The following is a 23505-nucleotide window of genomic DNA, read 5'->3' as shown; positions in this document are numbered from 1 at the left end:
ACTAGATGTGTTGGTGGTTGATAGAATCTCGGTAGTGCAGGACCCTTGCCCTGCTTGAAGCTCCTGAAGTCAGAAAAACCTACTCAAAATAACCAGTATCATTACGTGGCATCAGACTGTGCATATGCCTTCCTGGAGAGAGCGTCTTTTGGGAGGTGCTTGTTGGGGTTCTGTAGTTTCTTTTGATGTTTTGATAATAGCCATAGCCTTCCGTTTGTTGAAATGCATGTGTTTCTGTGAAAATTGCATGTTTCTTGTTTGAGTAAATGTTGTCACTAGATTTTGTATATGTTTTTTTTTTTTTTTCAGCCAGCTCTAGTAATTCAATGATTATACATTTTCTGAGGGTTTTTGAATGTTCTTAGTGCACATATCCTATTTCATGGGCACATGGAGCACAAGTTCCGATGAGGATCTGAGAGCCAAGTCTCTCTCCCCTCCTCTTGGTGTCAGAGGACCCGGCAAGATGTCGTCTCCGCCCTCTTCTGTCTGCTACCCTTGCTTTTTTCCTTCTCCAGCCATGCACCGGATCACATGAGGGAACAGACCGGTAGCATGAGACTTATACTGGGCCTTGTGCTCTTCGGCTGGTACATAGCTCGTTTCCGTCTGCTCTGCATGCAATATGTTGAATTGAGGGCGAGACACTGCACTGAGGTAGAAACTGCCAAGTTCCCAGTATCGCGCTGAGGAAGTAGGTGATGGAGACAGCTTCCGCCTCGTCAGTCATTTGCCTGGTAAAGCTGTGCCGAGTCTCTTCCACCTGAGTCGCTGATAACCCGTGTGTAGGTGCTATATGAGAACCATCCTCTAACATTTCTGTGCAAGCTGTGCAAGATGCATATGCCACGTAGCACATGTGGAGGGGAAGAAAAAGCGGGGACTGCGTATGCTGGGTTTCATGTTTCTTTAAAAGAGGTAACTTTAAATATTGGTGTAAAGCAAGCCAAGCAAGTACATGTTACATTGCTCTTAAATCTTTCTATTAGTTAATCTATCAAGAGTTGAAAGCAGCTGTTCCAGATGAGTGGTCACCTACTGATGATGAATGGTTTAACTCACATGGGAAGGCAGTAAAGTCTCACATAGCGTAAACATCTGTAAAAGTGACATACAGATTTCTGCTTTTATCTTGCCTCCTCGCTTTGGGAACTTGAGAGAAATAAAATTGGTTTTCAGTATTTTTTTTTTTTTAAATCTGACTAACAATATTCTTTATTTTTGTTTCTTTGCCTAGGGTATTTATGTAAGGGATGCACCTTTGAAGGACATAAAAGTGTTCAACTTTCGCCGATTTGTAGCTCTTTTTAGTGTGGTAAATGCCACGAAGCGGGATGCTGGCAACTATCGCTGCATGATTCGGACAGAAGGAGGAGTTGGCGTATCAAACTATGCAGAACTGATAGTCAAAGGTATTTCACAATAAAAAAATCAGTATTTGCATGCTCAGTATATGGAATTAGGACCTGCAATTGCTAATTCAGTAAGAACGTCGCCCATAACCTGTTAAAGTCGATAAGAGGTTCAATAAATAGACTGTGTTTATGTAAATCTTAAGAGTCTATCCAGCTGTAACGAGAGAATGACAGAAGAAGCCAGGGCTAATTAACTAGTTACTTGTTGATTGTTGTTTTAAATAATTCCCCAAAATGCACTGTTTAGAACTATATGTCTTTAAGAGTATATTTACAAGATATTTTTTAAGGTATGAACATAATACTGGCTATTTACCTCCTTTAGGGAAATTACATTCTAAAAATATATTTACTGCAAAATATGAAAGATTTACATTAAAATGAACACATAAAATACATGTATTCCAACATATGGAGGGATGTTTTTAAAAACAGCAGGAAACATTTAAATGTAAATAGAATGCATACAGGTATGTCCACCATTATTAAAGAAAGCTGCGCTAAAACAATTTTTTAACATTTTTATGTTTAAATTGCATTTTGATTGCTTCTTACTTTTATACTAGTATTTTGGAGGAACAGAATTTTATTTTTGTTCTTTCAGGGACAAAACCAGATTCTATAGCACCTAAAGTGTGGTATCCTTCGTTGGATAGGACTTTTTTTCTTTTGGGCGTAGCATTTGGATTATCACAGATGATATCATTATTGCTGTTCTAACAGAATTAATGAAACTTATAAGCTAAGAAGTAACAGGAGCAAGAAACTAATTTTTGTGCAGCACCTTCTTGTCACTCTGCTCTAGGCTTTATCTTTTGGGTTAAGATATAAATTAACATTTCTTATGACTTAGTCATCTAATTAAAAAATCAGTACCTCTTGCAGTATAAGAGTTTGTACAGTTCTGGTTGCAGACAGCAGACTGGATAAGGGGCTTTGTTACTAGTTGATCTGGGATTTACTCTTTTCTTTCTCCTAACTCTAATTATTTTGTATATTTATAAACCTATAAGGGATTCCTATAAGTGGAATAATGGAGAGGTGATGTGTTTAGCACAGTGTTTGTGAGATGAGCAGGGATTGATTGAAAAGGAGTAAAGTTGGGCTACGGGTTAGACTGGGGAATAAAAGGTTACCAGTAGAAGATGCAAGAGAGCTGTGAAGAAGAAGGAACCATTTTCCAAAAGTAAAAATATGGGTTTAGTGGATGTGTTTTAGAGAAAATGGAGAGATGCAGGACAAGATGAGGAGGAGGAGGTTGTGAGTAACCAGTGTATGAAGATAACATGACAAAACAAATTGTAGTGTGAAAACTTAGATGAGCTATTTGAATGGGCAGATGAAGAAAGAAACAAATAGAGAAGGTGGGATGAGAATATAATTATAAGGCATGGTTGAAAAAATAAGGTTATTTGAGTCCAAGCAAAGACAGCATGAAAAGAAAATAAAAGGAGTTGCCAAAAATGGAAAAGTATGGTAGTCAGCAAAGAGAGCAAGAAAGGGTGGAGTATGAACCTCAGCAGGAACGATGAAGCATCTTTTAGACCTAACATCAGTGGAAACAAGGAAGAACAGAGACTGCCTGAAGGAGACAGATGGAAGATTGACTGCATCAGTGACAGGAGGTACAGAAAGCCAAAGAAGTTAGATTTTTTTCAATTTCTTTGATTTAGGGTTTTTTAATTTATTAGTGATCCTTTTGCGGTGCAGTAGATGAAATTAGGAAGCGTACCATTAAAGCATTTGTGCTTACCCAGATTCTTTCAGAAAATTTGCACTGGGCACTGTGAGCAAGTGTATAGCCTTCGGGTCTAATCCCATTAACTACTTGTAGAGTGGCAAAGTAATTATGGTAATCCCCGTTGCCTGTATTGGAGCTTTTATGAGACCACCTGCAGGTCATTCCTTCTGACCTAAAAAGACCTGTTTTAAACATTGTGCTGTAAAACCTTAGATGACTATACTGAAATAGCAGCATTAGGGGCTAATTAGTTAATATGCTTTCTTATTGATGGCATATAATTAAGAAATTGTATTTCCTAATTTTTTCAGCGGCTTTTCTGCAATGTTAGTTAGCAGAATCCAGAGATAATGGATTGATTTCAGTGCAGCTATATCTTTTTTTTAATACATTACCCTCGATAAATCGTGAAAAAAATGTACATTTACCCATATTGCATGTAATGCTTAGTATACTTGCGCATTACTGATGGGTTAATAATAGTATGTGTAGAAACAGTGGTGTAATTACTCCCCATTCTTTGTTGGAAACAATGACTCTTTAATTCTCTTCTCATTTACGCTGGTATAACTAAGCTGACTTAGGAGGAATTTCCCTGGAATTACATTGCTAGGATGACAGGAGAGTCAAACCTAGCATTTGTAAGTTAGAGAGTCAGTTCTTCACATTTATCGTCCTCTGTTTCATTCTGGTTACTGAACTTGTAACTCAATTTGCAAATAAGTAAATCCTGCACGGGAGTTGGAATTTTTTCAAAATATCTTTGGTTTTAAGAGGGGACACTTGCACAGTAGAGTGGATTACAGGCTGTACAACATTCATTCCACTTATTGTAGATATAGTTTCACTAAATAGGAATTTACGCTAAGTAGATTCCAGTTACTTTCTTATGTAAACCTCTTTAAGGTTTGTAGGGCTGCTGTGGCGTGATGTTGTGTGGCACTGGAGACCGGGTGCCAGAACTTTTGAAGTCAGTGGAAAGGCCACTGGTGCCAGGTGCTGCAAACCAAACCTGAACTCACAAAGCCATAGGAATCAAATCTTGAACATGAGAAATATGAAAGAAACTGCCAAATGTTCCCCCCTTTTTTTTTTCTCCTTTTTTTTTTTTCTCTTTTTTTTTTTTTTACCTGAGGAAATACGTTTATAGCAAGGTTTAATCGGGGGGGAGGGAGGGGGCAATTAAAGAGCTGTCAGTTAATCCAATGTTATCTTATTAAAGAACTGTAAACATGAATATTGTCTAGATAATAAGTAAAAAGCCTGTCAGAGGACAATTAGTCTGGTCTTGAACAAGAAGGAAAAAAAGGTTTTTTTTTTAATACTTATTTGTGTTATCTTATATGCCTTTTAGAGAACGGTGAAATAAAGTATTGATTGCTCTATTTAAATAAATCCTGAAGGGGAGATTTTCAATTTACTCAATTGTTTGTTCTGATAGGAATGGCTGAACAGACAAGTGCCTTGTCATTGTGCGTGCTCAAACTACACAGTATCCTCATCTAAGTTTGTCAGAGAATTGGATTGAAATGTCACTTTATCTAATGGGAGACATGAAATTGGCCTTGTCAGATCACCCACTTATTGTAAAAAACAGCAGTTCGGATCTAATAGGTGACATAAAAGTAATCAAACATTGAGTAAAAGGGAAATAGTAGGGTGGAATTGATTAAATGTATTTGGTGAAGTAAATTAGACTTCTACATACAGTCCCCAGGTTAAATTTTTCTAATAGTGGGCAGATCCAGCACAGATTAGATTTAAACGAACAGAATGAGCCTGTCTGAGCAGACATCAGATTATTACAGAGTTCAGACTGCTTATTGAGTTCAAACAAGGTAAACCTAGGTGTCAGATTGGTTAAAAGGAGTTTTGTTGAGTTTTTAAGCATGGGCATAGAAAGGTAACCATCTGTAATGCTGGCAGCTTAAACGTCTGCATCTTTCCAAATGGAAGATTTAAGACCGGGAACAGAACCAAACCTCTTTGGGACCTCTATAGCAAAAAAATTATTTTTATTTTGAGGGCAAAATCATTTTGAGATCAAGACACAGTAAGAAAATATTAAAGATTGCTTATCTGTTGTATCGGTTGTTCTCATACATTAAGTATATACAAATACTTAACGTGTGTTTTCTCTCTCTGCCAACTAGCCTTTCATGCTGGATCCATCAGTCTGTCTATACCCTTTTTTACAGGTAGTGGTGGTATTAGGACTTATTTTTATGGTTGCCTGAAAATTCCTATCATGAAGTCCTGCTTTCGGATGCTCATATTTGGGCAAACTGACTTCAGGCTGATATTTTCTAGTGTGGGTGTGGGCCTCAGCCTGAAGGTTTTGAGAAGACCTCCAGCCAAAACAGTTGAGATAGTTCAGCCATCTTAGCAAACCTCCCACAGGAAAGTGCTGAAGGCTCCGGGCTTTGAAGCAGGAAGGTAATAGTTATGTCAAGAATACTGTTTTTCAGTTCCTGTGAAAATCTGTTTTCAAGTATAGCCAATTTGCAAGCTACTGGAGAAAACCCACCAAGCCCCCTGTTCTGATATGTACAATGGAGAGACTTCTCTAAGTTAAACTCTCAAATTCCCCCCAAATTCTAGATACAGGGAACAGAGTTTAAATGCGGGTACTGGTCTGAGCTCCTCTGGGATGGACTGGAATTGAAAGCTGTGAGCTTGCCATTCCTGTGCTTTTAGTATACAGCCCTCCGTCTCGCTGAGCCCTTGTACACTGAGGGTGAGATAGTGAGAGGCATGATGTGGATAGCGAGGGGTACAAGAGCAAGTAGCTGCGTACTCGGATGAGGCTGTTAGCATTGGGACCGAAAGGTATGGCAAACTGGGAGGTGTTTTGAAATGATGAATTTACAAGTCAGTTTGAGAACATTAAGGTATTGGGTCAGGTCAAGTTTTCATCCTAAACGGTCTCAGTAAAGGAATAGTGTAAAATTAGCTCACGTGTTAGGCATCATACTGTTTAGAGTTATTGATTAATTAAATAATTAAATGCTCTGGCAGGAATTGTTTAAAGACTGATTTGAAAGAAATACTGCATGAGGAACTGTGGTGTTTCAAAATCGTTACTGTGGCTTTTGTTAACAGTGGGGGTATTTGTTGGCCTTTATCCACGATTAAAGGCTGCAAAATGGCACTGCTCTCCATTGTTTCCAAAGAGATAGAATCATTTGCATGCTCAGAAAAGGAGCACAATAATATATATGTATGTATAAAAAAACAAGAAGAAAATGGAAGAAAAAATTCTTAAAGCTGTTTAGTTCATTTCAAGACTATAAAATTACAATGATTTGATTAGTTTTGTAATAATTAAGACATTATTAATGTGGATATAGCATGAGAGATTGTTGATACCTTACTTTTATCACTTCACCTACTCATGATGTGCTGAACAGTATCACGTGGGACTATCGTGGCATTGTCTTTCTAACAGTTACTATTTAATTAAAATAAAATAAGCTCGAAGGATAAACATTTCTTCCTTATTCCTCCACAAATGTAGCATGGCTCCATTCTCTCAGTCTCTCACCTCAAAAGAAAAATCAAAAAATGTTATTGTTACTATTAAAATAGGTTGTTTCATTTTTCAAGTTAGCTGTTCTGAGCAACAGAGAAGAAATGTCTATTTTTTTGTGTTCTATAACTCACTTAAATCTCAGAGATTTATATTAACTTCACTGGCATATCTGTGTGAATCCTTTCCCCTCCCTATTTAAATTTTAAAAGAACTGCAAAACATAAAGATGTTATGGTCTTGTAGAAAATGTTTGGAAATTCTGTATCTTTTATAACACAAAGCAGTGTAAATGAAGGAGTTGCCATTTCATGTATGTTTCCAGTTAATATAGGAGCACATAAGAATAAATGGTTCATGTGCATGTATGGCTAAATTTTTTTTTACTGTCTGCATAAGAGAAAGGGGACTCCTCGTAAAGGCTTTGTCTTTTTCTCATATTTACTGTAAATGATCCATTTACCTAGGGTGACATTAGAGCATCTGCCTAAAGCTTTCTGTCATCTGCAGACCTCTGGGTTTGTAAGGTGGTCACTATTTTCTTTCCATTGGGATTTATGCCCATCGCCATTTGTCACAAAATTCAAGAAGAGGTCAGCTGTCTGTCCAAAAAGCATTAAATTCGAAATGATGGATAACCTTACCTTCTTTTTTTGAGTTAACATGCTATTTTAAAAGCCTATCTCTAAAGGGTTTCACAGTGCTGAATAGCTTTACTTCTGTTTCAAGAGAGATCTACAAGGAAGAACTCCTCTTTAAGCTAAACCATCTCATACTAAATAGCCACTGCTACAAACTTGTTGCTGCAATCAGTTGAAATTCCTTACTTGAATAGTACACAGATTTTATCACAGGTCTATGGTACCATTTTCATAAAGGTATTAATCGGAAAATCATTTGCATGGTATTTATGTGAGACTACCCCAGTGGCCACCAGTAAAACTGCTTTTAGTGAAAGACGGTGCTGCAGTCTGGCACTTACCTGATTAAGTGATTCAAACTCCTCAGTATCCTAAAGAATTTAAATCATTTTGCCTAAAGGAGGAATAAATGAATAAGTAAGAAGAACAGCTTTCATACCTTAGTCATGAAATCGGCTCCTTATATTTGGTAGTACACTGTTTGCATTAAAGTGTCTGCTTAACTCCTGGTCTCATGTTTTTAACCAGTCACTTAATAATGAGCATCATATTTGTAATGAAAGGTTCATTTTATGTAACCTCGATCTCTGGTAAGACGACTACTTTTAGTATTCAACTACGTTACTAGTATTAAACTGCAATATATGCAGGCTTTGCTGAAATCATGCAGCTTGCATTAACCTTTTGCACTTTGGTCACAAAGGAATGAAAAATATGCCCCGAGGGATAAAAAGACAATAAAATACTGTCTATTTCAAGTACTTGTAATACTTGGAATGAATTGGTGTAACCACTAACCTTAGTGACCTAACTCCTGAGTTCGCATTTTGAATGGCACTTCAACAGCCTTTGGTAGCATTTGAAACTTGAAAGTAATTAACTGTTCTTTCAGCATGGCTAAGTAAATGCCTTAGGATGCTCTATAAAAGTTCCATTTCGTGTCTTGGTTCACAAAACAGCCTAATGATTTAAATTGATGCTAAATCATTTTGAGTCAAGTCAGAACTGTTTCCAGACATGCTACCGCTGTGAAGCCATAGTTTATATACTACAGGAACAATAATTTCAATAAAACTGCAGTATGTGTCTAACAGAAAGATGACATCAGTTTGCCATATATTGCTACTGACATGTAGCAATACAGAAAACAGTGCTTTCCCCGGTGATTTGAAAATGTAAACAATATTCTTTTCTTTATATACTGGAATCTACCCCAATATAATAAGCTATTTTTATGTCTATTGCAATCAGTAATAACGAGCAGACATCTTTGGAGACATTCTGGATTGTTGCCTACTGTATCATGTTCTGCATGATAGTAATCAATTGGTTTTGTTAAGATGAAAATATATAATGCCAGTGCTTATGTTTGCTGTTTTCTGGTGTCATATTTCAGCAATTACTAACAGATTGCACAGATTGAAGCTTATGTACAAGTGTACAGTGCTAATTAGAAACACTGTCTATCTGAGGCATAGCTAATCTTCAATGTACTTAGTGGTCTGTGAGTTGACTACTCTTTCTCTAAATGAAAAAAGGTAGCATAATGTAGGATAATTACGCATTTGTTAAAATAGCAATTCTGCTATTTCTCAGGAAAGATTCATACTTATTTTCAGAGTTCCTTTCTCCCTTGTGCTTCATTCTTTTATGTTCTTTGCTCTAACTCTGACTTTGAAGTCCTTGAGAAAATCATGAAATATATAAATTCAACTTCTTTTCTGTTTGCCTACCTATATCTCAACACGTTGGAAAATGGTTAGCAGAAGAGGATAAATCTGAATCTACAGCTTAGGGAAGACAGATGTTCTATGTTCATTATGTATTCTGTGAAGCCTTAAGAAGGTGGCAGTGTTTGCTGATAGATATATTAAGAATATTGGATCAAACACTGCCTTATTACAGTGGCCTGGTTTCATTCTACATGAATATATTTAACTAATGGGAAGGTGAATTTTATGCAGGAAACAGAGTAATTTTCTAGTTAATCAGTAGGAAAAAAATGAATTTGTTATTTACCTTTAAAAAGAGACAATGTCTGCAATTTTTCTTTACAGTCTAATTTAAAATGAGATGTCCACTCACGTGATAAATACAAATGATTTTAAATTTTTTCTCACTTTTAAAATCTTTAGAATGCAAACTATTAGGAGAACACACACATGCTCACTCTGTGAGACAAAGTACTGTTTCCATGAGGTAGGTAGTGAAAATAAGCCATTACATGAAATAGAGTCATAGTAAAGGCTCAAGAATTCCCCCCACTCTCATTTAGAAGCTCTTTCTTTTCAACCAGGATATAGGACTTGAAAAAATACTCTATTTATTCTGCTTACATGGAAGTCTGAAAATATGAAAGCTGAGTAGTACAGTCTGTGAGAAATAATGAATAAAAAATTCATTTTGTTTTCAGGCAGAAATCACTGTTCTGGCTATGTCTACGAATAGACTACAATATCAATTTTAGCTTTTAAATGTTAGTTTTGAGTAAGATTTATATTTACATCCGGTAAGAACTGTATTTTGATAAGAAAACCTGAGGTCATCTTTCTTTTTAAATTGGATGATAAAAGTTGCCATGTAATGTCTAGTGAATAGAATTGCAGTTGCGCCCAGTTTGAAGTTACATGGTATAAAACAAAAACTTCATGTTAAAAATCTCCAAAAGCATAAGCAAAAGTTTGCATTTTGCAGTTTATTGGCAATAAGTTAATCTGTAGTGATGATTTCTTCATATCCATTTTTTATTCAAGATTTAGCTCTAATATAGTCCAAACCCCATTGTTTGTTTGAATGTTGTAGAAGCAGAAAAAATGACAGTATACTGATTGCTGCTCTTTGTAACTTATTGTGCTTCAGAGCCACCAGTTCCCATTGCTCCACCCCAGCTGTCTTCAGTTGGTGCAACTTACCTGTGGATACAGTTGAATGCCAATTCCATCAATGGGGATGGACCCATTATTCAAAGGGAAGTTGAGTATCGAACTTCAAGTGGAAGCTGGTATGACATACAACCTGTGGACTCCACAAGCTATAAGATTGGGCACCTGGATCCTGACACAGAATATGAAATCAGTGTATTGCTTACAAGACCCGGTGAAGGAGGAACCGGATCTCCTGGCCCAGCTCTCAGAACAAGAACAAAATGCGCTGGTGAGTACTCAAAAGTAATCGGAAAATTATAAGCGTCTTTCTAGGGTTGAAAACGTAAGTTATTTCACTAGCAGTTTCAACTGTCTACTTTAAACCAGCAGGTTGCAGGAATTAAGACTGAACGCTTTTAAGTATAAGCTATTAGCATTTTCCAGCTACGATGACCTTGAAACCAACCTTCAGTGCCACTGTAGAGTGTAGATGAAATCATACCTTTGCATGCCTTAATGTGGTCAGTGTGGAGTGCTGTATAAAATAAACAGTTTTTTACTATCTGGTATGCACTGAGCCCTCTCCATTTCATTACACCCCTCTCTTGCCAGTGTATGGTTGTCAGGTTAGTTCATCCTTTTCTTTTTTTTTTTTTTTTTGGCTACTATCCCAAGCTTGATAAGAATTTTATTTATTTTGCATGAAGTTTCTTTTTTGGGTTTGTTTTTTTTTTTTCAGTCTTGGGTATATTGTGGATAAAGTAGAAACAGTGCTGTGTAACAGCAAAAGTATGCACTGTTAAGTCTCAATTAGTGGATGAGGTTTAGCAAAGGACTGCTTTCTTGGGTGGCTGATAACGTGTCTTTTCATTAAATGAGATAGTGTGATTTGTGGTGCTGTGTAGCAGTCTTGGCTCCTGTTTTGGATGTTATAATTAATAGTGCTGACCTCTGACTGTAAAAAGATACAAATTAGACCTATTATACAAAAGCAATTGTACAGTTATTTTCAGGAAGAGTGGCAGTGATATTAATTTGGGATTCAGCTGCTCAGGAAATAAAAGAGCATATTGTGACCTGGATTTTTTTTTTGTCATTAGTATTTTCCCCCAATATTTCAAATATTCTTTCTGCTGCTGTAAAGTTGGTAAAAGATAGGCAGAAGTGTACCTAGAGGAAATGGCTCTAAGCAAACGGTATTAGCTTATCGATCCGAATCTTTTAAAGAATGGCTTGATGTTATTTGTCTTTTTAATAGGAGAAAATACATATTTCAACAGCAATAATTATGTATTTCCATTGCATATGAAAGTAAAGCTACTTTTTGTAAAGTCACCTGGCCACCTGTCAGTGGCTAAATGGCATTTCAGTTGACCTGATTGGTGTGATGTCAAACATAGAATGAAATATAGTTGCTGTCAGAATCCCAGTGTTATGTTTTGAATATGCAAGCTTATACAAGTACTAACTCTTTGGCATTCTTTATGGTTTGTTTCTTCCTCTCATTACTGGAAAGAAGTATTTAATGAAAAATATCAAAAAGCGGTACAGTGACGTTATAGTAATAGTTAAGTATTTAGTATTTCTAAGATTTTCTTTACTAGACTAAGATAACTTCAGCTTAGTCAAAAGTGAGGTATAAAAATTAATTACAGTTCCCTTCAGGAGGGTTTCTGGGTCACTGTGCCTTTCATAATAACGTAAAATTATCTGTCTAGACAAAGTAAGTATGTATGTAATACGCAAGTACTTCAGTTATTTTAAAATTAAAACATTTTTTCTCATAGTTTGATCATCTGTCTATATGATAAGGTAACATTGGGTGCTGTGTAAGTGAGCCTGTGTGTACTAAAGGGTTCGAGAGTGTGGTGAGTTGACACCAGCCAGCAGCAAAGTACCTACACAGCCGTTACTCAGTCACCTCTGCCACGGGACAGGGAGAAGATAGAAGGAAGGCAAGAAGTCTCATGGGTTGAGAAGACAGTTTAATAGGTGAAGCAAAAGCTGCGCTCACACGTCAAACGAAATAAGAAATTTGTTCACTATTTCACATCGGCGGGCAGATGTTGAGCCACGTCCTGGGAAGCAGCGCCTCAGCACACATAACGGTTACTTGAGAAGACAAATACCGTAACAGTGAACTTCCCTCCTTCCTCCTCCTTTCCTTGAGCTTTGATTGCTGACAGTGCCATCATATAGTATGGAATATCCCTTTGGTCAGGTGGAGTTAGCTGTCCCTACCGTGTCCCCCACTGTGCCTTTTGTCCACCTCCAGTCTACTTGCTGGGGGCGCAGAGTGGGAAAAAGAGAAAGCCTTGAGGCTGTGCAAGCACTGCTCAGCAAAGTTCAAAAGACTGGTGTGTTATCAACCTTGTTCTAGTCACAAATCCAAAACTGAGCACCATACAGGCTGCTAAGAAGGAAATTAACTCCATCCCAGCCAGACCCAGTAGGGAGAGAAATCCAGAATTTTGGTTATATTTAAGAACTGCTTTCTGGTCTGTTCAGTGGTATATGCTGTTGAGTATTAAAACGTGCATTCAGTCTCATAAACCGCTATGCACTGGAAGTATTTTATTACCTGGTAACATCTTGTAATACATCAACATTATTTGTGTTTTCATTAAGCTAAACAGTAACCCTCTTAAATTAAAAGCAGAAAGTGATGGCTGAAAAATTTAAATTGAATGATGATATTAAATCTGTCTCTACAAATTGGGTTTTTTATAGCAGAAGATCCTGCTTTGAAGGTGTAGTGGTTATTGGTTAACTGTTAGCAAGTGACATGCTAATAACTGGCCCAAGGGCTTAAAAAGAGATGCTGATAAACTAATGACGGTATAATTAAGCTGGGTAGGAGTAAAATAATGCCAGTCTCCAAAGCATACCGTAGAATTAATAAACCAAGAGTCTTTAAGAGAAGAGTCATTGCACCTTTTTAATTACAGTGATAATTGTATGCTGCTTGCCTGTTCCCTAGGGGTCTAGTGAACCACTCGGAGACTTGAAGCAGTATGCTAGACATTCAATAATCTTAATAGTTCTCCAAAGCATTTGAAATATGTTTTCATTTTAGCGAAGTAAGATTTCAGAGGCTGCTAATAGACAAGTCCTATCTGTAACTTTAGTAAATAAAAGCGTCTATAATTAGAATGCAAAGAAAAAAATCTCTCCAGACTCAGCTGCATCACCCTCAGTGGAGCAGTTACATACTTTCTAAAGTGCTTTGGTTCCTTTTGATGAAATATATGCAAGATAAATGTAAGTCCTCTTTCAGTGTAGTGTTCAGGAAGGCCAAGGAATTACATTCAGGTCTGCATTAGATTTAACCTAGAACGTGGAGTGCAGGTTTGAAAGAGGGATTTAGTAGATTTTGGCCATTGTGAACCACATTTGACTCAGACTTAGAAAAAAGGCGTTTTCTCATTTTGAGGTCTGAAATCGAGGCCTTCTCAGGTTCTCTGGAATTTGACACCAGTTGCTGTGTTCAAAGCTCCCTCTTCTCACAGCTGTCTCATACGGTGTTAGGAACCTGGAATAGTGCTGCCATTCAAAGGGAGGTGGAGGGAGACGGGAAGAAAATTCATCAGGAGATACATGACAGAACACTTCCATTATACAGTATATGTCAAATTACTCTGATGTACGTTTTCACTCTGGTACAGTTGTAAAATAAGAATTCCAGAGTAGTCACCCACAATTAGAGTTATTTAGGGGCAGGATATCAGAATCCTTCATGCTTCAGACACCGTTATCTGAGAAATAAGACTATTCGCTCCGTGTCAGGCTCGCAATGCCAACCACTGCTATAGAGACCTCGCTCACCCCACCATTACTAGCAGCTAAATAGCTGCACAAGTATTTGGATCAAAGAAACCTTGTACGTAAGCACAGAACCAACAGTGGCTCTGCCATATGGGATATAATAAGTCTGAGGATCTGAGGGTCGATAGTTATAAAAAACCCCTGTTATCCCTTACTGAAGTAGATTGAGAATCCTCTGGTGCCTGAAAAAGTCCAAAATCAAATGTTATCTAAATCTGACCCAAAACCGGTGGAACTGTCCATAGTAAAATCTAAGTAGGAATGTTGAAGGATTAATAAGGTAGACTATATTTTCTAGTTTCCTCTTATCCATATCAATATTTCTGTGGGTGGAATTATTTATTTCAGTGCTTTGCAGCTTGTTTTGTCTTTGATGTGCATTGCATGATACAAATCTCGATCCAGTATGTGTCCCTGCACTCTGATGGTGAGACAGTGCCCAGGTTAAAAGTCTCCTGGACAATCTGGAACTGCTAAGTGAGCTACTGCAAAATTTTTTTGCTATGGCCTCTCTATTATAAAACGTTATTTCTAAACAACGTTGTTTCTTAAATCTGCTGATGAACAGATTGTTGTGATTTAAACCAACTGTTAGCAAGAAAGTTAACTCCATCCCAGCTGAAACCATGACACAGATGTAGCTTAAAGCCAGCTACCTTAGGAAGAAAAAGTAAAACAAAATCCTCTGTCCTGCTAAGGGAGGGGATTTTTAAGGCCTTCTAGGGAAAATCGTTGCCTTTTTCTCATCATGTTTCTTTTTTGACTGTGACATTTGGAATAATCCTAGAAAATTACCTTCTTTTCCTTTCCATAACCAGAAAATTCTATTGGAGTTTAAGAAATTAAAAAATAAATAAAAAGACTGCCATGAAAAAAACTTCTGATGGACTATCCCCAAGTTGTGGGTTTTTTTTAACAGTCAGAACTGTACTTCTCTGTGGTAAGACACAATTAATGCCCTGGAGTACCTGCAAAAACAATCACTGTCAATTTAACCAATAATTTTCCAGGCAGAGAGTTCACACATTCCTCATACAAGGAAGTATCAGGAACATTTTAATTAACATAGTTCATTTTGCTGTCTCTTCTACCCCATCACCTGAGCTTGTCAGGAGGAAAGCCATTACTCCCATTACAATTGAGCTCTTGAATCACTGCTGCAGGTTAGTTGTAAACTGTTACCCCTAGAAGGAAGGCTTGTTACAATCTGGAAGAACAGAATAGAGGAACTCTTTAAATCCCCACTCTTAAAGTTTATTCTTTTTAATTTTATTAATTTTGCTCACTGCTTTGGCTTCAGCTGGGTAATTTTCCAAGGTGTCAAAATTACTTCACTAGTTCTATGCTGGCCACTGGCATTGTGAAAAAAATCTACATGTGCCAAAATGCTCACCGATGCAATGAGCATCCTCTTCTCTCTGATCAGTTAAGACCTTATCTCCTGTTGCCAGATCCTGAAAATGATCAGATGTGGATCAGAGCAACAACCCCATTTTTACTTGGGAATGTTACCCAAGTTCCCCATTTTCTCCTTTTCATTGCTAAAGGGGATGCATAACTTATACGCATATAAGGCCTATAGTATGGAAATACAGTGTTCACATAGGCAACATATGTTCTCTGTTGAAAATTGTAGCCTGATCCAAAGCCAAAGTATAAAACTCTTTGTCTTTCCCATCTCCGCATTTCAAACAGTCCCTACAAATTATACAGTACTTTGCTCTCATACACTGTCTAACTGCATCAGGTTGCAACAGACAAAAGTATCTTCAGGCAGGTGATATGGGCTACCAACTGTCTTGAACCCTGCATGCAAATTCAACGTGCTCAGGTATTCCAGATAGTACTCTATGCCACCACTTTCCTCCTGCCCCATGACATGATGCACTTGCCAGGTCCTACAAGATGGACAGTCTGCAGCCCCTAATGTATGAGATTCTGAATACTCAAATCATCTTTGCAGTTGGTCTTCCCCGTTGTCCACCCTCCCATCTTCATTGTCATTAATTCTGTAGTTAGCCTCTCCCTTTGTCAATGTTCATGCCTTAGCCTGTCTTGAATCTCAGGGGTACTTACTGCTTATTTCCATGCCCTTCCCCATTCTATATCACTATTACAAAGGATGAGTTCCTTCCTAAGGACATCTCTCGGTTGAAATGGTGGCTGCCTTTCTCTGTCCTTGAAGGCTTCTTTGGATCTTTTGACCTTTTTGTCTCAAGAAAAGAGGAAGGATCTTTGTGTCACTGGGAATTAAGTTCTTCCTTCTTGTTGCTATAATTTGGGGGACTGCCTGGGAACAGGTTTAGGCTTTTTCAGGCATATAACGAAGCCTTAACATCGCTTAGTTTTGTGATCATAAGAAAATGTCAACTTGAAGCTGTACTGCAGGGTCTTTTCTACAGCTCTTTCTCAGAACTTGGCAATTTTCTCAGAAGTTCGAACAAAGGTTGTGCAGTTGTGTTGTATCAGAGCTAGACCTCAGATCACAGACATGAGGAACCCTGAGGAAGGAGGGTTGAACCCTGAGGAGGAGGGTTGCAGATATTGCACCGTTTTATCTTCCATGGGAAAGTTCAATGGTATTTCTAAAGTCACCATTCCAAACCTGAAGCTGTAGTAAACTTTAGTAGGAAGTTGTGTTGATTTATCAGAACAGGAAGTCCACAGTGAACTTACCTTTTATGTATGGTTTTATTGTGAAAGTAAGTTACAATTTTAATAGAAATTTGAAATGAAGACTACCAACTGTATGATCCTTTCTCCTAATGCCTTTCTGATACGGAGATCATTCCCATATAAGGTCCACTTTCTCATAAGGGTAAAAACTCATGTTGGATTTTCTGCAGTGTAGCAGGTGATCACAGCTTTTGGATGTGCAGAAGGTAAGCTAATAGATTTTAGTAGAATTCCAATAAATTATTACCTAATGGGATGTATGTCCATGTCTATGTCAGTTGTCACTTACATCTGATTAGGAAACAAAAAAAAAGTATCTTCTTGGAAAGGGCACTACTGAAAACACAAATGATGTCTGGCTGTGACTACTACATGAAAATTCTTCCTTGGCAGCCACTTTCCTGGAAATAAGCACCCAGGTTGTTCCTTACTGAGCTGATTTCTCTGATGCTGTCTTACAGAACAGCCTTCCCTTGTGTAACTGGAGATTTTGGGTAAAGAAAAAAGGAAAATATTCCAAATTCCTCCCATAGAAAATGTCTTTCAATCCAATTCTCCTCTTCTTTGTCTCTCAGTCTAAAATTCCCCTCTGGGAATCCTTTAAGTCCATGAAAGCAGAAAAATGCAGTAAACAGCAGCAAATGCAGCTGCAACAAATGCTATTCCTATCTTCAAGGACAAGAAGGAATACCCAGGGAACTACAGGCCAGTCAGTCTCACCATAATCCCTGGGACGGTGATGGAACAACCAATTTTGGAACCCATTTCCAGGCACACAAAGGACAAAAATGTCATCAGGAGAAGTCAGCATGGATACACAAAGGGGAAGTCATGCTTGATGAACCTGATAGCCCTCTGTGATGAAAAGGTTTGGTAGGTGAGGTGAGAGCAGTGGAGATATTCAAAAGCTGTCTGGACATGGTACTGAGCAGTGTGCTCTAGTTGGCCCTGGTTGAGCAAGGGTTGGATAGGGGGTGGTCGGACCAGATGGACTGGACCATTCCTACCTCAACCATTCTGTGTTTATAAGCTTCTGTCAAACTCTGGGAAGAGGAGCTGTAACCATGGTGTCCATTAAATTCTGCTGGACTCTGCTTTCACAAGCAGGGATGTATCATGATCTTTCCACCGTATTCCTGTCCTTCCCTGGGGCTGTTTGAATAGCGAGGTACAATGTGATGGAAGGACTCTTTATCATAAACAAAAGTTTGAATTCCACCACATAATTTTTCAGATTTTTGGTTGCCAATGATAGGGAAAAATAAACATTTTCTTTTAGAAAATAAAATATTATCAGGGAATCTGCCCTTTCATCCCAAGTGCGTCTTTCTTTTGCAGGGGAAGTTGCAGCTCGGTTCTCCGTTCAGTGAATCTTTGCTTGTGCACGCAAACATCTTTCCTAACATCAGCCACCAAGCGAGCTGGTGTTATGTAGAAATTACTAGTCCGTGCACTTTTGTGTCTTCCTAAGTCCCTAAATACATATTTTTTGCTTAGTTACAGCATCCGGAGGTCTCATTTTTTCTCCCCAACACCTGATGGGAAGGGCAGGAAGAGGACAGGAAAACTCCTACAAAGATCTAGGTCTCTTGGCCTTCTTTCTGGCACGTATGCTGGAGTGTAGAAGGAACATAGACAGATTCGAGTGGTGATAAGGATACATAGTATGAAACCTGACTGTCAGATCAGTTTGTTTTGAGAAGCTCCCCATTATAACAAGGAGAAACATTTACGATTCTTGCTGACAATTATAGCTGGATTTAAATAGAGATGGAAACTGAGTGTTTGTAAAAGAAACTGCCAGGTAAGACTGTCTTTGGTTGCGTGAAAAGCAGGCATATAAATGGGGACTTAGTTCTTCACATTATTAGATTTCCATTTCAAAACATTTGCGGATGAAGAAATTAACCTGCTCTTTGAGACAAATGAACCTTCACCATCTTATAGCAAACCCGAGGGGCAAAATTATTAATTTCACATCTACCAGGTAAAGGGAATGTGAAGAAAACATAATGACCCTTGAGAAAAAGTAGATAATATGATTTCTCCTATGACATGTCTCCATCTTCAGATTATTTTTTTTTTTTTGCGGTCTCTTATTAATTGTAGGAAAAGCTCAAAAACCCCACTCTTAAAAAATGATTTTATCCGACTTTAATTCAGAAAGAATTTCTCGGTATTGAGTGAAAAAACCCAGCAAGTTGGGAGTGTACTGGTTATAAACAAAAGACTGGTATATAGGCACCTTCAACAGAAGTGGTAAATTAGGTATACTTGTGAAAAATATTGATAGGGCATTCCTTAGTATTACTCTGTTCTGAACAAATTGAACATGAACTGTTCCATGGATGCTTTGGATCTCTCTTTTCAAAGGTGTTCTCACTGCAGATTTAAATGAATGCATTGGTACTCTATTATTAAAAGCAATTAGAAATACAGGACAAGGAATGCTTTGGGTATAGATGCCTTCCCTGTGAAGTTCCACAGGTACCTTGAATTTATCCTTAACAACTTTCTGCTGAGCACTTTCTCCCTCTTCTGAGGGCAGTTTTCACATCAGTTATTCCAATTTTCACACCCAAGTTATGCCATACAGCCTTCCAGTTATAAGCAAACTTCACTTCATTTTTAATAATGCTGATCCTTTGGCAAAAACATTAGCAAATGAGATGGGAAAGGATGGCTTTTCCTCTGACTTAGTCAATGGGGAAGGTTTAATCCAAAACCAAAGCAAAATCTTTTATACATTTGAATTAGCCAAAGTATATTTACTTCTTCAATGTATGTCTAAAAGAATAACTAATCATGTGTGCCTGAGAGTGTGGATGTGTGTATATACATACACACGTATCTCCACCAATCCAGTTCTCTTTCTCCTTCATATATACGTATGAATGTATCGCCCCTATGACCAAAGGAGGTTTAGGGTCTAAAGAACAGGTTTTGTAATTAAGAAAAATGGTTGAGTGAACTTCTGAGCCATCTGTTTTAGGAGCCAGGAAAATAAGATGTCCCATAAACAATGGAAGCCTAATTTCTGAAAAACTTGTCCACGAAATATTTCCACCTTAGGATGGTAATCCCATTTTCCCTTATGACAGACCTGCAAGGCAAGGGGCAGCGCCCAATTAACCAGGAATCTGCTGTCAAATGGAGTATTTGATGTTAGTCTTCTGCTTGTCTGCCCTGAGCCTTCTGAATGAGGGCACTAGTTTGGCTCTGTCTCATCTTCTGGAATTAAATTCTGGGAGGACTGTGTAAAATTCGTTTAAATTTGAAACAAGTTATTTGCATGAAATTTGTCAACGGTTTTAAAGGGTATTGAGAGATGGAAATGGATGAACAGACAGGCATGCTCCTCTTCTATTATTTTAAGGCTCACCCTTTTGTTTGAGTCTGTTGGACCGTGTGCTGTCTTGCTCAGCAGCTTTGGCCGGTTGCAAAAACACATAACCACACAATTCTATTGGAGCATCTGTGAAGCATGAAACATCCAGGTATTATGTAGAAACAGTGAGATACTTAAGTTTTGAACCTTTTAGTTTTCTTTTTTTAGAAAAATTGCTTACCAAAAAGTAAAATCAAAGGTTTGCAGAATGAATGGTGCATTAATTCTGCCTCACTTCAAAGGGAAACGAACAATGACACCACTCAGGTGGTTCCATTTTTTCTCAATGCTTGGGAGGCATTTTGGCTTTGCAAAGCTCTTTGGTTTCCAAATGTAGAATACAACAGTATGCGGAATCCAGTCCAACCTCCTGAAGGTTCCTTGTAAGAAGAGCTGGTGCTGCGAGTTCTGGCTTTTCTGGTACTACTTTTGCCATAAAATACAATTAAAACTTTATAGTCTAGACTACAAACTAGGTGTCTAGTTTGAGACCTGAAATCAGGGCAGGTCCCAATGAAGAAATATCCTGACTTTGGAGGAAAAACATTTCTCTCTCTCTCTTCAGGGCGCTAGGTTCCTGCAGTACTGTAAACAGGTAACGCTGTCCAAGGATCTCTTCTGGTCAGCAAGTCTGCATCACGTTTCTGTTTACAACTACAGAAAAAATAAAGTTGAGACAGTTCAAAGAGTACTATACCTCCATTTCTGTTGATTTAAAAGAATAGTTTTGTTTGGTAATCCGTGTAATTACCGCTGAGTGTGTTGCTTAGGCAGGGAAGGGCATCCCTGTGGAACTGAGATTCTTCCAGACTCATAGGCAACAAACGTTTGAGGGAGGAAAGCTGCTCTAGGTTCTTTTTTGCTGCTCTGTGCCTACACGGCTAGGTGGATTCTGGCCCAAAGAAAATAAAACATTTAACTGTGAAGACATTGAGCAAGCATTAAATATCGAAAAGAAAATAAGAAATCAAACTGGGAGACGCTTCGCATAGCATTATCGTGAAGTACTGTATTAAAAGAATAAAATGGAGATTCAAATAAGACTGCCAGTGAAGTTAATGATTTAGGGCTCTTGCATTTCAGTACTCATGTTCTTTCATCCATAGGATGGTCTTTTTTAGAGTGAGAAATACGACAAACCATCTAAAATACTTTTACCGATTGTGTTTTCAAGTTTGTGCTTCTGATGTCTGCATTTAACTGTCTTTCAATATATACCATTCTTTGAGCATCCGTTTTATTATTTTAAATATATTAAAAACTATCTGTGCATTTAGTTCATGCTTATACATTCTGTTAAGCTTGATCCAGTTCCTGGTAAGGAGAAAAGAGGGTTTTCTTTTGCTAAAGGGAGAGTTCAGTTTTATCCATTAATTCATGATTCATAACTTTCCAAAAACTCTCTGAAGGTGTTTTGGTCCAGAAATTTTGCAGTAGAAAATGATGTTTGTAGTGGACTTATTATATGTATGGGAAAATGCATGTAAAGCAAAAAGGCAATAATAAGTGTTTACTCTTGACATACAGAAGTGCCTTTTCATTTCTAAAAATTTATGTTCTTTGGAAACAAAAAACAAATTGTCTGTCAGTTGCTCTTTGTTTTGACTGTTTCTGCAGATGTTTTGTTTGCAATTAGCTTAAAAAAAAACCCACCAGAAAATATTCAATAATTTACTTAATTGCTGTTGTACAGAATTGAATTTGAGAGGATGACCTGATGTGTAACTGGCATGTTTGGCCAAGTAAATGAGAAAAAAAAAAAAACAACTTTTAATGACCTGAGCATAATTATAGATGACTTTGGAATGACAACTGGCAAAAATTGTACTGTAATTAAATTTCCATTATAAAAGTTTCATCTTTTTTGTCTGACATGTAAGGCTAGATTGTGAAGAGTATTCATTTATAAGAGGAAGAATTAGAGAACTATAATTTATAATTCAGGGTAATCAATGAAAGCATTTCTTTTGTCAAGAAACCTTTCACTGACAAACAGCATTGCATTGTTAGTTGTTCTAAAAAGAAACGAAAAATTCTTTCATTATTTATTTCAATTATTGTAAAAGGAGGTGAAAAATTCTCAGGATTGAATCAAGTCTTGCAGTAATTCAGAGTAATATTATGCAGAAAGGGCTTCTCAGTCTGTTTTTCTCTTTATTAAGTCTCGGTCTATATCTAGGACTGTTCATCAAGAAGTGGGATCTTTATGAGCCCATCTTATCAAGGTTCTCTTTAATCCTGAACAGAGTTGTTTCTACTACAAAAAGTGATAACATACTCTGATTTTCAAACTTTCCAGTTACTGACTGAGATGGAGTCTTTGCTTTCCAATACTGGGGTCTCAAAGGAAATGAATAAAAACATTATGAGGCTACCCTATTCATTTCTACATAATCTTTCAAAGGGAGCTCCGGCAAAGATTAGTATTTTTAAAAGTTTTGGCACCAGATTTTCAAAGGCAACTGCAAAGATCAGAATCACTCTCAATTAACTAACAGATGGGTGATGCTTCTTCCCTAAACTCACTCAAGCTCCATATATACAGAAGTATTTTGTGTGCTTTTGTTATCACTGTTAATTAGACACATTGTACACTGAATCCTCTTACTATATTATCTGTTCATTATTTAAACAAAGTGTATATGCCATTGATCTCAAAATATGATTTTTGCATACAGAGAAAAGTTGGACTGTTTACTAAGTAAAAATGCCTTTCAGCTTACCTATGAATCTGTTAAAACAGTGAATCTATTTCTGCTCTATTAACATCATAGAGTAGTTTGGCGTGAATCTTCCAATGCTAATTTATTTCATTCTGTGTTACAGTGACACAATCTCTGCTAAGCAGTTATTGTACAATATTGTACTGAGTTCCTGAAACAACTGACTTGAAAATGGGTTATTTTCATAACGATGATTTTCAGAGACTGTCTACTAAAATTCAAAGTGATAATTTACTTCTGTGTGTGCTACCACTATACTGCTAGTCTTTTGACTTATGGAGCATTGCTTATGAAAGCAGTCAGTGTTAATAACTTAAAATCTGTCAGAAAGGTACTGTTCTGCATTCATTTTCATGCTTTGCAGTAGCTGCTTCCTGCAAGTTGCTGAGGCCGGTTTGTATGTCTCTTTCTTTTTTGTTCAGACCACAGGTTTTAATCTTTGCAAACTGGTTTATGCCTTGATTGGTAGAACAATATGAATTGCAATTAGATAAGATCTTAAGGTTTTATTCTGCATTTGGAGCTTTGTAGATGCACAGTTCTCCAGTGGCTCAGTATTTTCCTTAAAATGAAAAGCTTTGAGCTGTCTTCTGTTATTGAGAAGTTTTAAGTGGCATGGCCCTAGAAGTCTTCTGTAACAATTCTAGTCTAGTATCAGTTGATTTGACAAGTTGAAATGCTGAAATGGCAGGGCAACACAGTA

At 37.5% G+C, this 23505-nt stretch overlaps 1 protein-coding gene across 1 annotated transcript in view; it reads left to right on the top strand.

Annotated features, from left to right (window-relative positions):
* Window positions 1–555: 555 nt before the first annotated feature.
* Window positions 556–23505, top strand: part of LOC309686509 (receptor-type tyrosine-protein phosphatase mu-like) — a gene marked incomplete at both ends in the record, with an annotated part of 70435 nt that continues 47485 nt past the window's right edge. Inside the window, 3 exons of the mRNA XM_082499217.1 lie at window positions 556–657; window positions 1238–1412; window positions 10186–10479. Coding sequence (XP_082355343.1) covers window positions 556–657; window positions 1238–1412; window positions 10186–10479 — 571 coding nt within the window. The remainder of the gene's footprint in view (window positions 658–1237; window positions 1413–10185; window positions 10480–23505) is intronic.

Source organism: Vanellus vanellus (genome assembly GCF_965231255.1).
Source record: "Vanellus vanellus genome assembly, chromosome: 2".
Taxonomy (NCBI): Eukaryota; Metazoa; Chordata; class Aves; order Charadriiformes; family Charadriidae; genus Vanellus; species Vanellus vanellus.
This window is presented reverse-complemented; position numbering and strand designations above follow the sequence as displayed.